Genomic DNA, 18,198 nt, shown 5'->3' with positions numbered 1-18,198 from the left:
GTCCAAACAATTGAATTGGCCACAGGTGGACTCCAAGGAAGTAGTAGTGGCATCTTAAGGATGATCAAAGGAAATTGGATGCACCTGAGCTCATAGCAAAGGGGTGAGAATACTTACGTAAATTAGATATTTATGTATTTGATAAAACCTTTTTTTTCTTCACTTTGTCATTATGGAGTATTGTGTGTAGATTGGTGAGAAAATTCAGGCTGTAAAAACAAAATATGGAATAAGTCAAGGGGTATGAATAGTTTCTGAAGGCCCTGTAGCTGCTTTGTTGCTTGCATGTGATTGGCTGTGGTATTGGGGGTGGCATACAGCCTGGGAGACAGGCTCAAATGCCCCACGATAGCTTAGATGCCCCAAGAGCTCTTAGCTCAAGGTAAAGGACATTTATCTTGCTAACATTCTAACTTATAAACTGATAATGTGCTCCAAACACAAATGAAAGCTGAAGATGTTCGCATGAAATGTACCATCCATTAGTGTAACAATCAATAAAAACATATACCCTGATCCACCATGGGCTCTGCCGCCTCAGCCATACTGTCCACTCCTATTTATCTTGTGATCTCAACAAAACAACTTTTTTTTCATGTTGTGATCATGAGTTAAATACGTTGTGATTATTTATTTATTCGTATGTCCTCTCTGGACTTCAGCATTTGTGGGTTAGATTACAGGCTCAAAATGGCCATCTTAATCTTTTCTTTTTATTGGCCAGTCTGAGATATGTCTTTTTCTTTGCAACTCTGCCTAGAAGGCCAGCATCCCGGAGTCGCCTCTTCACTGTGGACGTTGAGATTGGTGTTTTGCTTGCATTAATCGACTACACAAATGCTGATGCTACAGATACTCAACTATTCAAAAGAAGGCCAGTTTTATTGCTTCTTTAATCAGGACAAAAGTTTTCAGCTGTGCTAACATAATTGCAAAAGGGTTTCTAATGATATATTGGCCTTTTAAAATTATAAACTTGGATTAGCTAACACAACACTCCATTGGAACACAGGAATAAAAGTTGCTGATAATGGGCCTCTGTACGCCTATGTAGATATTCCATAAAAAATCTGTCGTTTCCAGGTACAATAGTCATTTTCAACATTAACATATAGAGTGGGGCAAAAAAGTATTGTCAGCCACCAATTGTGCAAGTTCTCCCAATTAAAAAGATGAGAGAGGCCTGTTTTCATCATAGGTACACTTCAACTATGACAGACAAAATGAGAAAAAAAAATCCAGAAAATCACATTGTAGGATTTTTTATGAATTTATTTGCAAATTATGGTGGAAAATAAGTATTTGGTCACCTACAAACAAGCAAGATTTCTGGCTCTCACAGACCTGTAACTTCTTTTTTAAGAGGCTCCTCTGTCCTCCACTCGTTACCTGTATTAATGGCACCTGTTTGAACTTATCAGTATAAAAGACACCTGTCCACAACCTCAAACAGTCACACTCCAAACTCCACTATGGCCAAGACCAAAGAGCTGTCAAAGGACACCAGAAACAAAATTGTAGACCTGCACCAGGCTGGGAAGCCTGAATCTGCAATAGGTAAGCAGCTTGGTTTAAAGAAATCAACTGTGGGAGCAATTATTAGGAAATGGAAGACACACTGATAATCTCCCTCGATCTGGGGCTCCACGCAAGATCTCACCCCGTGGGGTCAAAATGATCACAAGAACGGTGAGCAAAAATCCCAGAACCACACGGGGGGACCTAGTGAATGACCTGCAGAGAGCTGGGACCAAAGTAACAAAGCCTACCATTATTAACACACTAGCCGCCAGGGACTCAAATCCTGCAGTGCCAGACGTGTCCCTCCGCTTAAGCCAGTACATGTCCAGGCCCGTCTGAAGTTTGCTAGAGAGCATTTGGATGATCCAGAAGAAGATTGGGAGAATGTCAGATGAAACCAAAATCTAACTTTTTGGTAAAAACTCAACTCGTCGTGTTTGGAGGACAAAGAATGCTGAGTTGCATCCAAAGAACACCATACCTACTGTGAAGCATGGGGGTGGAAACATCATGTTTTGGGGCTGTTTTTCTGCAAAGGGACCAGGACGACTGATCCGTGTAAAGGACAAAATGAATAGGGCCATGTATCATGAGATTTTGAGTGAAAACCTCCTTCCACCAGCAAGGGCATTGAAGATGAAATGTGGCTGGGTCTTTCAGCATGACAATGGTCCCAAACACACCGCCCGGGCAACGAAGGAGTGGCTTCGTAAGAAGCATTTCAAGGTCCAACAAAGGGTATATAACAAAGCATTGAGATAAACTTTTGTTATTGACCAAATACTTATTTTCCACCATAATTTGCAAATAAATTCATAAAAAATCCTACAATGTGATTTTCTGGATTTTTTTTCTCATTTTGTCTGTCATAGTTGAAGTGTACCTATGATGAAAATTACAGGCCTCTCTCATCTTTTGAAGTGGGAGAACTTGCACAATTGGTGGCTGACTAAATACTTTTTTGCCCCACTCTATATGTTAATGTTGAAAATGACTATTGTACCTGGAAACGACAGATTTTTTATGGAATATCTACATAGGCGTACAGAGGCCCATTATCAGCAATTTTATTCCTGTGTTCCAATGGAGTGTTGTGTTAGCTAATCCAAGTTTATAATTTTAAAAGGCCAATATATCATTAGAAACCCTTTTGCAATTATGTTAGCACAGCTGAAAACTTTTGTCCTGATTAAAGAAGCAATAAAACTGGCCTTCTTTTGAATAGTTGAGTATCTGTAGCATCAGCATTTGTGTAGTCGATTAATGCAAGCAAAACACCAGTCTCAACGTTCACAGTGAAGAGGCGACTCCGGCGTACAGATGCACTCACACCTGCCTGCTGCCATTCCTGAGCAAGCTCTGTACTGGTGGTGTCCCGATCCTGCAGCTGAATCAACTTTAGGAGACGGTCCTAGCGCTTGCTGGACTTTCTTGGGCGCCCTGAAGCCTTCTTCACAACATTTGAACCACTCTCCTTGAAGTTCTTGATGATCTGATAAATGGTTGATTTAGGTGCAATCTTACTGGCAGCAATATCCTTGCCTGTGAAGCCCTTTTTGTGCAAAGCAATGATGACGGCACGTGTTTCCTTGCAGGTAACCATGGTTGACAGAGGAAGAACAATGATTCCAAACACCACCCTCATTTTGAAGCTTCCAGTCTGTTATTCGAACTCAATCAGCATGACAGTGATCTTCTGCCTTGTCCTCGTCAACACTCACACCTCTGTTAACGAGAGAATCACTGACATGTCAGCTGGTCCTTTTGTGGCAGGGCTGAAATGCAGTGGAAATGTTTTTTTGGGGGGAATTCAGTTCATTTGGATGGCAAAGAGGGACTTTGCAATTAATTGCAATTCATCTGATCACTCTTTATAACATTCTGGAGTATATGCAAATTGCCATCATACAAACTGATGCAGCAGACAGTGTCAAAATGAATATTTGTGTCATTCTCAAAACTTTTGGCCACGACTGTACACTGTTCAAGAAAAGGTTCAATATCCCTACCCATCGAGATGAATGAACCAGAGATCCCGCTACATTTAATCAAATTCCTAATTCTATGGAATGAATGCCCTTTATTGAGACATCATGTCCAGAGAATCTCTGGTACATGCAACCATAGATATAGTGTCAATGCAGGAAACTTTGTATAGCCCAACATGTATGCTCCAACCATTCATGTTTCGGTCATTTAGCAGACGGTCTTACAGTAGTGAGTGCACACATTTTCGTACTGGTCCCCCATGGGACTCGAACCCACAAACCTGGCTTGCAAGCGCCATGCTCTACCAACTGAGTCACACGGAACCACATTCATGTGCATATTGTGAACACACAGTCAGAATTTCACATATTGTCCAGCAACACTTTCTACTTTTATTACAAGTCAGAAATGCTTCCCATTGGTTGATTCTGATACTTTCCAAGTGGGAAACTCGGGTATCACCATAGGTAAAGGACTCTAGATGGCTAAAACCCATTTTGGCATGGACATCGCCATTGAGGGCTTCCACCATTTTAAAGTAGTCAGCTGGATGGGACTTCCGATGGGTTAAGGAAGGATCACACGATTCCATCAGAGGGATCAGCCAATGAATTTATACCCATTGTTTGTTTGCAAACCATAGAGATAGAGGACTCATCTATGTATCTGTGACATTATAGTGTCTTTGACAGCATGGGCAGTGCCATTGAGGCAACCTCCATTTTTAAGTAGTCAATTTTCTTCTTCACGATTGGCTGATCCCTCTGGATGACCCAGTTGAACATGACTCCAACAGGGTTACCAGGAGGGATCAGCCAATGAAGTTGGAAGGCCCACCCAGTTGACTACATTAAATAGGTGGAAACCCGCAATGCCGCTGCCCATGCTAATACAGCCTTTTGGCCACTAGAGGCCTCTATCATTCTCTATGTTGCCAACTCATAGAAGTAGTAAGAAGAAATGGACTACTTCAAAATGGAGATTGCCTCAATGGCATTGTGCTACTTGTGTATAGTATAATAAACCAAGTTATGAAATAAAATACAGATGGTCTTCACCATAGTGTGTAACAGACATAATGGGATTTCAATGTATTTTCCACAGTTGCTTCTGATTCTAATCAAATGGTATTATTACACACATCCTGGTATGTGCTTTTTCATGTTATAACCAATTTAATCCCAGCCTTAATGTTCCTTATTGATGCTGGCTTCACACAGCTAATTCACTGCTGTGGTAACTTCCTGTGACTATGAGAAAGGCTGTTTGCAAAATTAGAGGCAGTGAAACTGTATAGCTTAGCCCTAAACTTGTGTGCATTACTTCAGATTTTTCCATGCATTCTCTGTACACTATTTTGATAGTGCTTACAAATGCAATGTCATTACAAAAAGCCACCCTGTAGCAATTGCCAGTGTTTTCCAGGGAGTCCTGGGTTCCATAGAATCAATAAAAACATATACAGCATACCCATTGGCATACATACAAAGGGATACATACAAAAGCACATCTAAAATCACAGCATACACATCATATGCGGTAGCCTACATAGAAAACCCCGCTCACGTTACAGCTATATGTACTGCTCTTTTGAAGGTGGACATGCTAGATAACTCTCGTGTGGATAAGTCCAGCTTGTTCCAGTACAACGGTCCAAAGACCTGCAGACTGCCTTGAAAGGCCATGTTTTTTTGCTAATGGTTGTGCCAGTAGATGCGGGTCCCATTGGTCATAGGCTTTGACTGCTGCTGTTGTGCGCCCCCGGTGTTGGTAAATTGTCAGGATGATGTCCTTGGAGATGAAGTCTCGTCTCCTTCTCAAAACCCATTGGAGCAGAAGCTCAGAGGGGAGGGACATCTGGCTTTTTCATCCAATGGATTTTGGAAGAGACAAGGAGAGAAGAGCATGCAATTGCTCATCTCAAGAGCAGTACACATGATTTATTAAATGTTTTGAGTTACAGTATTTTCATTTACAGACAGAAAAACACTTATGCCTACTAACCAAATGTAAATATTACATTCTAAAATAAATGACTCTTAAGGAAGCCAACAAGTATCTGTATGCAGTTTGAAGATGGCATCGTGATCCATCTTTGCAGAACAAATATAGAAAATAGCAAAAGCTTGATGAAACAGAAATACAAACATCAGAAAATGCTAGTCTGTAAAATGTAAATATTTTCTAAAACATCTTAAGATGCTTAGTCAATGCATCAATATATTCTCACTACCCTTATCCACTGGGAAAAACAGGACAGTTAGTTACATTTCAATACTGAAATTATTGTATTTTGGAATTAAACATTCAATACTGAAAATAAGTGAATTAATTTCCTGCAGTGAATAAAACTTAAATTACATAAATATGATGGATAAGACTTCTATAAGGCTAAAGTTGTGAAATACATTATGGAATTTGAAAAGTGATTCCATCCTCTCAAACTCAGCTCATGTTCTTTCTAATCATCTCAAGAGCAGCTTCTTTCTCCTTCAAGAGATCTTTCAGTCGTTTGATTCTCTCATGACGCTTGATTTCTTCAGTGTCCATGGGTGCTGTAGAGCAGAGATAACTGGTTGGGATCTCTCCAGCTGTACTACTTCCCTGCTCACTCATAGTTGAAGGACATTGGATCTCCATAGATGCTGGCTCTTTATCTTTCGCTTGAGCCTTTGTGGACTTTCTCCCCTTTCGTTTAGTCGACTCTACAACTGCACTGGTACGGTTCCCTGAGAACCTGGTGTTTTGTGGTTTAGATGAATCAGGCTCCTCTTGTGAAGTGGATGATGTGCTCATTGCTTTGACTTGTGTTCCAGTCACCTCACATGGACATGCAGTGCATCTTCTCCCCTTTCCCCTTCTTCTTCTTCTAGAGTTTGGCTTTATGTTGCTTTCTGTACCACAGCAGGGCCTAGGAGCGCAATCCATAGCTTCAGTGTTTGTTTGTGGGTGGACAGATGAAACGGGTGAGATTGAGCTTGGTTTTGAAATATGCACCAGATCGAGATCTGGCAGAGGTTTGGAAGGGACAACTGTTTCATCTGTGGTGGAAATAAAATAATTGACAGTCGGTTCCTCATAAACAAATATCTGTTCACCATCAAAAAACATGTCCAGCTGAGGAGTTTGACTGGTAAGGGGCTGCATGTCCAGCTGAGGAGTTTGACTGGTAAGGGGCTGTATGTCCAGCTGAGGAGTTTGACTGGTAAGGGGCTGTATGTCCAGCTGAGGAGTTTGACTGGTAAGGGGCTGCATGTCCAGCTGAGGAGTTTGACTGGTAAGGGGCTGCAATATCAACTGAGGAGTTTGACTGGTAAGGGGCTGCATGTCCAGCTGAGGAGTTTGACTGGTAAGGGGCTGTATGTCCAGCTGAGGAGTTTGACTGGTAAGGGGCTGCATGTCCAGCTGAGGAGTTTGACTGGTAAGGGGCTGCAATATCAACTGAGGAGTTTGACTGGTAAGGGGCTGCAATATCAACTGAGGAGTTTGACTGGTAAGGGGCTGCAATATCAACTGATGAGTTTGACTGGTGAGGGGCTGCAATATCAACTGAGGAGTTTGACTGGTAAGGGGCTGCAATATCAACTGAGGAGTTTGACTGGTAAGGGGCTGCATGTCCAGCTGAGGAGTTTGACTGGTAAGGGGCTCTGGGTTTTCTGAACTTTTAAATGCATTTTCAACTTTTTCTATTTTCTGCCTTTTAGCATTTTTTGGGCAACTATCATTGTTCCTTGTGGCAGAGACCTGTGAGAAAACAATGTTTTTAATTTCAGGGAAATACAGTAATAAACTCAGCAAAAAAAGAAACCTCTCACTGTCAACTACGTTTATTTTCAGCAAACTTAACATGTGTAAATATTTGTATGAACATAACAAGATTCAACAACTGAGACAAACTGAACAAGTTCCACAGACATGTGACTAATAGAAATGGAATAATGTGTCCCTGAACAAAGGGGGGTCAAAATCAAAAGTAACAGTCAATGCAGCTGGTGGGCACACCAGATACTAAGTACTGCAGTGCATCTCCTCCTCTTGGACTGCACCAGATTTGCCAGTTCTTGCTGTGAGATGTTACCCCACTCTTCCACCAAGACACCTGCAAGTTCCCGGACATTTCTGGGGGGAATGGCCCTAGCCCTCACCCTCCGATCCAACAGGTCCCAGACGTGCTCAATGGGATTGAGATCTGGGCTCGTCGCTGGCCATGGCAGAAGACTGACATTCCTGTCTTCCAGGAAATCACGCACAGAACAAGCAGTATGGCTGGTGGCGTTGTCATTCTGGAGAGTCATGTCAGGATGAGCCTGCAGGAAGGGTACCACATGAGGGAGGAGGATGCCTTCCCTGTAACGCACAGCTTTGAGATTGCCTGCAATGACAACAAGCTCAGTCCGATGATGCTGTAACACACCGCCCCAGACCATGACGGACCCTCCACCTCCAAATCGATCCCGATCCGAGTACAGGCCTCGGTGTAACGCTCATTCCTTCGACGATAAACGCGAATTTGACCATCACCCCTGGTGAGACAAAACCGCAACTCGTCGGTGAATAGCACTTTTTCAGTCCTGTCTGGTCCAGCGACGGTGGGTTTGTGCCCATAGGCGACGTTGTTGCCGGTGATGTCTGGTGAGGAAACTGCCTTACAACAGGCCTACAAGCCCTCAATCCAGCCTCTCAGCCAATTGTGGACAGTCTGAACACTGATGGAGGGATTGTGCATTCCTGGAGTAACTCGGGCAGTTGTTGTTGCCGTCCTGTACCTGTCCCGCAGGTGTGATTTTTGGATGTACCGATCCTGTGCAGTGGTCTGTGGTCTGCCACTGCGAGAACGATCAGCTGTCCGTCCTGTCTCCCTGTAGCGCTGTCTTAGGCGTCTCACAGTACGGACATCGCAATTTATTGCCCTGGCCACATCTGCAGTCCTCATGCCTCCTTGCAGCATGCCTAAGGCACGTTCACGCAGATGAGCAGGGACCCTGGGCATCTGTCTTTTGGTGTTTTTCAGCGTCAGTAGGAAGGCCTCTTTAGTGTCCTAAGTTTTCATAACTGTGACCTTAATTGCCTACCGTCTGTAAGCTGTTAGTGTCTTAACGACCGTTCCACAGGTGCATGTTCATTAATTGTTTATGCTTCACTGAACAAGCATGGGAAACAGTGTTTAAACCCTCTACAATGAAGATCTGTGAAGTTATTTGGATTTTTACAAATTGTCTTTGAAAGACAAGGGTCCTGAAAAAGGGAAGTTTCTTTTTTGCTGAGTTTAGCATCTTGGAAAATACTGTTCTAATGAATGGTAAAACAATGTGGACTTTGCCAAAGTTGAGTTTGGAAACAATCTAATAGGCAACATCAATATACAGTACAAAATCCATTAGAAAGCTTTAGAAAAGTAGAAAATTATAATTTACCTGTGTTTCATTATGTACCCTCTTTTTTGTCACAAATATTGATCTCTGTAACAATTTGCGAATAGCCTCTATGGTACGTTTGTTTGTGGTCCCAATCTGAGGAAACACCTTAGGGTTAGCCTTGGGCTTAGAATCTATCCTCTTCAAACATATCTGCACATCAGATGTGATCCCAAACATCTGTTTCAGCAGGCGATCACAAGTTTCCAGGGATTCCTGGTCCAACATGGAAGTCTGCTGCTCAGGAATGGGATCTGATGAGCTCTGAAATTTGGAAATGATCAAGATTAAAAGTTTAGAAAAACTTGGCCCTTGAGAGTTTACCTTATTAGCTATCCTACTGATCATGTAGTTATGTGAATAGTGGGTTGTCTTACCTTTTTTTTGTGTGTCTCCATTTCTGTTTGGAGAGCGGTGCTTTCAGGAATGTTCTCCATTTCTTGAGTGGAGGCATTGTGCTGACTATTTCCAATGCTTTGGTCAGTGGCATCATTCTGGATGTTCCCCATTTCTTGGGTGGTGGCACCACTCTGAATGTTCTCAATTCTGAGTCCAGTTGCACTGCCATAAAATCCTTCCATGTGCAGTCTTTTCCAATCCTGACCAGTGATGTTTTGCTGACGGGAGTTCAACTCTTGGCCTGTTGCAATATCTTGACAGTCTGCCATGTCGTGGGCAGTACCAACATTCTGACACCTTTCTATTGAAAGCCCAGATACATTGTTCTGACTATCCACTACCTCGCCATTCAAATTATTTTGACTACGGACCATTTCTTGTCCAGCTCCGAAGTCATCCAGCATATGAGACATTTCTCCTTCACCTACTTTAGGCACCGCTTTGGGTGGAAGGTATGAGACAAATATTACATTGGAGTCTTCGTCCTCATCAACTTCAGACTGTCTGAAAAGTTGCCTTGTTACATCCCTTGTTGATATTGCCTGGCATGTGAGGTCATCCTGGGAATCATCGTCACAGAGGTCAATGATTTCATCTGGTATGACAATGTGTTTTGGGTCTGGTCTGGTTTTATTTGACAATTGTGACCCAGATGAGGAGCACAAGGGTAGGGAGGGCGGTAAGCTGATTCTCTGATTGAATCCAACATTTTCCTTTGCCTGCGTGGAGGAGGTACCCATGCTCCTACTGGCCTCCAAGGGTTTTGATGGTCTGTTACAAAGCGCAGGGGTTTTGTTAGCTACAAAATACACCTTCCCATTGTACATCACTAAGGCATTGTCCTTCTCTTGTCCAATTTTTGTCTGACCCTCTTGGGAAGTTGAATAGTTTTTTGCTGTGTGATCACACGGTTTGCTGGCTTTTTCCATCTCTGCCACAGTTTTCAGGATATCTGAGGTCATAGAAGATGAATTCACAGGAACACGGCATGGAGCAGGTAAGCCATCCGCCTCCTCAATCACCCACTTAATAGGAGTGACCAGTCTTTTGCCATCCTTGGCAGTAATAGAACACTGTCTTGAGCCTGTTGAAGAGCATGTAGAAAGTGTTTGGCCAGATGACCTTGGAAGTCGGCTGAGTGAGGGGGCTGACTTCGGAGATGTTGGTACATAATTATGCTTCATGGTTTGGACAGGGGACACATAAAGAACCATTGGTGAATTTGAGGCACAGGTCGTTGATGAAGTAAATATCTGTCTCTTTATGCCTGGGGGGAGTGCGGATGCTGGGAGGGTTTTGACTTGTGCATTAGGTGGAATTTGAAGGTATTGTCCATTTGGAAGCGCTGGGGATTTCACAGTAACTGGCAGCTTTTTCTTATTTATAAGTGTTAGGCCAAATGTGTTCCCACAGGTAAACTCAGGTGATGTCAAGGATCCTGCACTTTGGGCAACTTTTGTTGTTACTATTGGAGTCTGGATGCGCACTGAAGGATATATTCCTGTCAGATTGGCTGGATTTGGAGAGGTACTCACGTAAAATGGCCTTTTATTCACAAATTGTTCTTTAGCTGTGGGTCCCGAAATAGATATGTTACTCTTCGAAATTGATGGAACATTCGAGGTATAATCTCGTTTAGTTTCAGCAATGTCCTTTATAGTGCCCGTTGGTGATTGAACAAACTGTCCGTTGACTTTTTGAACAGGGATTAGATTCATAACAGTTCTCCCATCGGTTCCCACAGCTGGCATCGCTTGGTAAAAGACACCTGTCCCACTGAAAAGGAAAAATAAAATATATATAAACATTTCACAGCAAGACACCAGGTAATTCAAAACTTTAGACAGTTAAACTCTCGAGAGAAAGATTTACCAATCTTTCCCTTAAGAAGGTTAGGCCTGTGTTCAATACAATACAGGCCACCTCTTAATTGAGAACAAATCAATGCAGTTAGATTTGGTTGTATTCAATACAACAGTCACTCACTCATACACTGACACATCACACCCTTTCCTTGAAAGCCCTACTCCCTACTTTTTCTTTAATAATTCTCTCTTTCTTTAGTCTGGCATTGTTTTTGTATAGATTTCTGTTTCTTGTGGTTCTTTGATACTATCTAAAATATCTTAGGGGCCTTGGAAAATATGATATAAATCCCATGTATTCTTATTATTAAAGCGCCAAGCCTTATTGTTTTTGTGTGATTCTCCTTGCGTCTCAAGTCCAGATTGTCAAAAAAGTTATACAAATGGGCATACAAGTAAAACAGCCAATCCCAGAACTGAACGGCCCACAGGTGGCACTATAAAAGGTACTTAATAACAGGTAGACTCAGTGAAAAGACATTGCCACGAACAGCACCGCAGATATTGAAACTTCCCTCTCACAGTCAGACACAGTATCTGCGCAAGAGGACCAAAACAGCAGAGAAGATGAGCCTCACCCTTCAACACTCTTAGTTGTTGTGGAAATTGACCACCTATGATGTTGATTTTCTGCATCTACGTCATAATGCTGAGTCTACCTTAAATTCAAAAGCTCAGTCCACAACGCCATTTGATGGAGAGCTAAGAAATTTAGTATATGCAATAACGACAGAAATGTTATTGGCACCCTTGATAAAGATTATCAAAAAAGACTGTATAATATAAATAATACAAATACTGAGCTGTATTGTATTCACATTTCATATATATATACACACACAGTTGAAATCGGAAGTTTACATACACCTTAGCCAATACATTTAAACTCAGTTTTTCACAATTCCTGACATTTAATCCTAGTACAAATTCCCTGTCAGTTAGGATCACCACTTTATTTTAAGAATGTAAAATGTCAGAATAATAGTAGCGAGAAAGATGTATTTCAAATGTTTCGGGTAGCTTCCCACAATAAGTTGGGTGAATTTTGGCCCATTCCTCCTGACAGAGCTGGTGTAACTGAGTCAGGTTTGTAGGCTTCCTTGCTCGCACACGCTTTTTCAGTTCTGCCCACAAATTTTCTATATGATTTTATTTGATTTATTTTACCTTTATTTAACTAGGCAAGTCAGTTAAGAAAAAAATCTTATTTTCAATGACGGCCTAGTGGGTTAACTGCCTTGTTCAGGGGCAGAACGACAGACTGTTACCTTGTCAGCTCGGGAATTTGATCTTGCAACCTTTCCGTTACAAGTCTAACGATCTAGCCACTAGGCTACATGCAGCCCCTTCCAGGATTGAGGTCAGGGCTTTGTGATGGCTACTCCAATATAGAGGTCGACCGATTATGATTTTTCAACGCCAATAACGATTATTGGAGGACCAAAAAAAGCCGATAGCCATTATTGGAGGACCAAAAAAAGCCGATACCGATTAAATCAGACGATTTATATATATATATATATATATATATATATATATATATATATATATATATATATTTATAATAAATGACAATTACAGCAATGTTGAATGAACAATGAACACTTATTTTAACTTAATATAATACATCAATAAAATCTATTTAGTCTCAAATAAATAATGAAACAAGTTCAATTTGGTTTAAATAATCCAAAAACAAAGTGTTGGAGAAGAAAGTAAAAGTGCAAAATGTGCCATGTAAGAAAGCTAACGTTTAAGTTCCTTGCTCAGAACATGAGAACATATGAAAGCTGGTGGTTCCTTTTAACATGAGTCTTCAATATTCCCAGGTAAAAAGTTTTAGGTTGTAGTTATTATAGGACTATTTCTCTCTATACCATTTGTATTTCATATACCTTTGACTATTGGATGTTCAAATAGGTACTTTAGTATTGCCAGCCTAATCTCGGAAGTTGATAGGCTTGAAGTCATAAACAGCGCAATGCTTGAAGCATTGCAAAGAGCTGCTAGCAAATGCAGAAAAGTGCTGTTTGAATGAATGCTTACGAGCCTGCTGCTGCCTACCACTGCTCAGACTGCTCAATCAAATCATAGACTTAATTATAATATAATAACACACAGAAATACGAGCCTTAGGTCATTAATATGGTCAAATCCAGAAACTATCATTTCGAAAACAAAACGTTTATTCTTTCAGTGAAATACGGAACCGTTCCGTATTTTATCTAACGGGTGGCATCCATAAGTCTAAATATTGCTGTTACATTGCACAACCTTCAATGTTGTCATAATTACGTAAAAGTCTGGCAAATTAGTTCGCAAAGAGCCAGGCGGGCCCAAACTGTTGCATATACCCTGACTCTGTTGCACAGAACGCAAGAGAAGTGACACAATTTCCCTAGTTAACAAGCGCATTCGCAAAAAAAGCACTGTCGTTGAACCAATGTGTACCTAACCATAAACATCAACGCCTTTCTTAAAATCAATACACAAGTACATATTTTTTAAACCTGCATATTTAGTTAATATTGCCCACTAACATGAATTTATTTTAAATCACCCGTTTGGCGAAGTAGGCTGTAATTCAATGATAAATGAACAGGCACCGCATCGATTATATGCAATGTAGGACAAGCTAGATAAACTAGTAATATCATCAACCATGTGTAGTTAACTAGTGATTATGTTAAGATTGATTGTTTTTATAAGATACGTTTAATGCTAGCTAGAACCTTACCTTGGCTCCTTAGTCAGCCTGCCACGCAGTCTCCTCGTGGAGTGCAATGTAATCGGCCATAATCGGTGTCCAAAAAGGCCAATTACCGATTGTTATGAAAACGTGAAAATCGGCCCTAATTAAATCGGCCATTCCGATTAATCGGTCGACCTCTACTCCAATACCTTGATTTTGTTGTCCTTAAGCCATTTTGCCACAACTTTGGAAGTATGCTTGCGGTCATTGTCCATTTGGAAGACCCATTTGCGACCAAGCTTTAACTTCCTGAGTGAGGTCTTGAGATGTTGCTTCAATATATCCATATAAAACAACCTAAGTGTATGTAATATATATATATATATATATATATATATATATATGAGTTGAAGTCGGAAGTTTACATACACTTAGGTTGGAGTCATTAAAACTCGTTTTTCGACCACTCCACAAATTTCTTGTTAAAACTTCATTTTCTAAAATGTATTAGTTTTTTTCACCTCATCAATCTACACACAATACCCATAATGACAAAGCAAAACTTTTTTTTTTAATTGCACAATTATAAAAAAATAAAACATTGAAATATCACATTTAGATAAGTATTCAGACCCTTTACTCATTACTTTGTTGAAGAACCTTTGGCAGCGATTACAGCCTTGAGTCTTCTTGGGTAAGCTAGGCACACCTGTATTTGGGGTATTTCTCCCATCCTCTGCAGATCCTCTCAAGCTCTGTCAGGTTGGATGGGGAGCGTCGCTGCACAGGTATTTTCAGGTCTCTCCAGAGATGTTTGATCGGGTTAAAGTCTGGCCTCAGGCTGGGCGACTCAAGGACATTGAGACTTGTCCCGAAGCCACACTTGTGTTGTCTTGGCTGTGTGCTTAGGGTCGTTGTCCCGTTGGAAGGTGAACCTTCGCCCCAGTCTGAGGTCCTGAGCAGGTTTTAGTCAAGGATCTCTCTGTACTTCGCTCGGTTCATCTTTCCCTCGATCCTAGTCCTTGCCACTGAAAATCATCCCCACCGCATGATGCTGCCACCACCATGCTTCACTGTAGGGACGGTGTCAGGTTTCCTCCAGATGTGACGCTTGGCATTCAGGCCAAATAGTTCAATCTTGGTTTCATCAGACCAGAGAATCTTGTTTATCATGGTCTGAGAGTCCTTTAGATGCCTTTTGGCAAACTCCAAGAGGGCTGTCATGTGCTTTTTACTGAGGAGACTCAATTTTGAGTCTCATAGGGTCTGACTACTTATCTAAATAAGTATTTATTTTTTATTTTTTATAAATTAGCAAACATTTAGAAAAAAACTGTGTTTTCGCTTTGTCATTATGGGCTATTATGTGTAGATTGATGGGGCCATTATTAATCCATTTTAGAATAATGCTGTAATGTGGGCACCATTGAGAGCATCCTGTCGGGTTGTAACGCCTCCTGGTACGGCAACTGCACTCGAAAGGGTGATGCGGTCAGCCCAAAGCATCACCGGGAGCACACTGCCTGCCCTTCAGGACATCTGTTCACCACACTGTCATCCAGAAGGCGAGGTCAGTACAGGTGCATCACAGCTGGGACCGAGAGACTGAAAAACAGCTTCTATCGCAAGGCCATTAAACTGTTAAATAGCCATCACTAGCTGGACTCCACCCAGTACCCTGCCCTGAACTTAGTCGCTGTCACTAGCCGGCTACCACCCGGTTATTCATCTCTGCACCTTAGAGGCTGCTGCCCTATGTACATAGACATCAAATAAAATGTTATTGGTCACATACACATGTTTAGCAGATGTTATTGCAGGTGTAGAGAAATGCTTGTGGACATGGAACACTGGCCACTTTATTAATGTTAACATACTGCTTTACCCATTTCATATGTACACTGTAACTCTAGTCCATTCAACTATTGCTGTACATATAGGTTGGGTTGCACCAACATGGATTAATCTTGTTGCACCAAATTTTAAACCTAGTTTTACATTAATTGGGGGCGGCAGGTGGTTGGGCCAGTAACCGAAAGGTTTCTGGCTCGAATCCCTGAGCTGACAAGGTAAAAATCTATCGTTCTGCCCCTGAACAAGGCAATTAACCCACTGTTCCCCGGTAGGCCGTCATTGTAAATAAGAATTTGTTCTTTACCGACTTGCCTAGTTAAATAATTGTTACATTTAAAAATGAATCCTAGTTCAATTAAATCATTCCTCTAATCTAAGTTTTGTTTTCACTTTAAACCTTGATTAATTGTAAGCCTGTTGCTAAATGAATTTAAAATATATATATGAACTTGAGGTGGTTTAACTGATAAACCAAAACAAATTCCTCAGAGAATATTTAGAGACAGGTTGAATCTTGTTGAGTTTTTGCCGCCCCGCGTTCCACTAGCAAAGCATAGGCTGGGGCGACACCAAGCTTGTTAGTTAGCTAGCCGGAGAAAACCGTGCCTGAGCGAAGGACACTGTCTACCGGTGGCTACGTCCAAAGGATCCCGAATAGCAATGATCATTTGAATAGATTTGGCTTTTTCCATACCTTCCAGTTTAATCCTTTCTTCAATTCAATTGATGTCACCTATTCCAAAAGTTTAAGACCCCAGCCCTCATTCCAACTAACATGTTTTTTGATACAGAGATTATCAGATTTTCTTCGTTTAATCTTACCTGAGACACGCGCCTTGAGATGCCATTGTTTTACCTTGACTACTGTATGACACGATATTCAAGTTACTCATCGTTATCCAATGAGTTAGCTTGCCTATCAGTTTGAAGCGCCGAAAAGCAGGGGACACCCCTTAACAATTTATATAAAGCATATTCACGGCTAACCGAAATTACTGGCAACGTCGTAGGCTAGCTAGCTAATGTCTGGTGGTAACGTCGTTTGATGACAGCTGCGCCATCGAAAGTCAGCTAGCCTAGAGGCATCGTGCTGCTCAGAGTAACGTTAGCTACGTTGCTTTGGCCCTGTATGGCTGTCTAATAAACTGGTCAACTAACTCACCTAATTTATATTACATCACTGGTAGGCACTACTTTCTACTGGAAAATAGTTTAACTTTCCAAAACTCTCTGTTAGCTATTGTAAAACTATTTCCGTTGATTTCCTTTTTTGTTGCGTTACACTTCCGCGAAACGTTACCATGGTGCATGTTCAAGAATTTGCATAATTCAAGTTTGTCAATGGCTTCAGAATTCCGCTCAAAACTGTGCGCAAGGCTCATTGAGACCCGTATCTGTTTCAAACGGTATTAATCAAGGTTTCAGTCTATTTCTCTCATCTCCTTCCAACGCAGAGAGCGAACAGCAGAGATCAAAACATTAACAGCATAAAAAAAATCATTGAAGATCTTGAATCCCCACTTGAGACGGCTACAAAAAGAAAGCATAACTTCCGGGGACAATATACAATTTCCGGTGGGATTTGGAGACCTCGGTTTTTTCTAGAAGGGATACAGCTTTTGTCCAAATTGACTTTTCGTAGCAGGTTTATGAGAATTTACAGCAGGTTATGAGTATTAGCGTAGCAGTTTAGGAGAACTAGTTTAGGAAAAGGGTTAGGGTTAAGTAAAATCTAAAATAATGCTTATGTTATTTGTAGTTAGATGTGCTTGCTGAAGGCAAAGCACAACTCTAGATTTCTTACATACTCATATTATTAGCATTATTTGATTTCTCCCCCCCACTTTAGAGTGTTCAGGTTATCCTAACTTCAAATTCTTTAACATCTTTATCAACTATCAACGGTCCCGTGTGGCTCAGTTGGTAGAGCATGGCGCTTGCAACGCCAGGGTTGTGGGTTCATTCCCCACGGGGGGACCAGGATGAATATGTATGAACTTTCCAATTTGTAAGTCGCTCTGGATAAGAGCGTCTGCTAAATGACTTAAATGTAACTATAACTATGTGAATTATGTGAACTTTTCTAGTATTATTTGACTTCTTCCTTCCGCTCAAGAGCTTAAACAATTTAAGCTATTATCAAGAAAGCAACCTCCAAATGGGCAAACTGATCCAACTATAAGTAAACAGTAGTTGGTATTCAAAATGCCTGTTCTTTGGCCAATGCTACAATACCAACTTTAAAACGTTTAGGCTATCCTAACTTCAAATTCCTTAAAACCTTTTAAAACTATAAACAATGTTAATTAGCATAACACTTCATGGATTCAATGCCAAACATATGAACACAGTGGTAGACATTTTAAATGCTACTGTTCTTTAACCATTTCAACCAACAACAAAAAACTAACATTAACATTTTCAATTTTTTTAAATATTTTTTTTAAATTATAACAATTTAAAT

General features: G+C 41.0%; 1 protein-coding gene across 3 annotated transcripts; it reads right to left on the bottom strand.

Annotated features, from left to right (window-relative positions):
* Nucleotides 1–3,877: 3,877 nt before the first annotated feature.
* On the bottom strand, nucleotides 3,878–17,295 carry LOC129860474 (putative Polycomb group protein ASXL3). 3 transcript variants are annotated; one of them, XM_055930877.1, is made up of 4 exons: nucleotides 16,557–17,295; nucleotides 9,302–11,099; nucleotides 8,925–9,188; nucleotides 3,878–7,254 (listed from the first exon to the last, which is right to left on the bottom strand). In XM_055930877.1, exons 1-4 carry the CDS (start codon nucleotides 16,625–16,627, stop codon nucleotides 5,956–5,958), a joined length of 3,432 nt encoding a protein of 1,143 aa, XP_055786852.1. In that variant the 5' UTR covers nucleotides 16,628–17,295; the 3' UTR covers nucleotides 3,878–5,955. The 3 variants fall into 3 exon arrangements, with proteins under 3 accessions (XP_055786852.1, XP_055786853.1, XP_055786854.1); XM_055930878.1 differs by having other exon boundaries at nucleotides 16,897–17,295; XM_055930879.1 differs by lacking the exon at nucleotides 16,557–17,295 and adding an exon at nucleotides 13,926–16,542.
* Between the last annotated feature and the right edge of the window lie 903 nt (nucleotides 17,296–18,198).

This window comes from Salvelinus fontinalis, chromosome 8 (genome assembly GCF_029448725.1).
Source record: "Salvelinus fontinalis isolate EN_2023a chromosome 8, ASM2944872v1, whole genome shotgun sequence".
NCBI classification, from domain to species: Eukaryota; Metazoa; Chordata; class Actinopteri; order Salmoniformes; family Salmonidae; genus Salvelinus; species Salvelinus fontinalis.
This window is presented reverse-complemented; position numbering and strand designations above follow the sequence as displayed.

Bases quoted from the DNA above. Each gene is read 5' to 3' on its own strand.
- LOC129860474 (XM_055930877.1), bottom strand. From the start codon at position 16,627: ATGAGTAACTTGAATATCGTGTCATACAGTAGTCAAGGTAAAACAATG. The intron at 11,100-16,556 runs GTAAGATTAAAC...TTTCCTTTTCAG, and splicing joins TCTCAAGGCGCGTGTCTCAG to TGGGACAGGTGTCTTTTACC. The intron at 9,189-9,301 runs GTAAGACAACCC...TCCAAATTTCAG, and splicing joins TGGAGACACACAAAAAAAAG to AGCTCATCAGATCCCATTCC.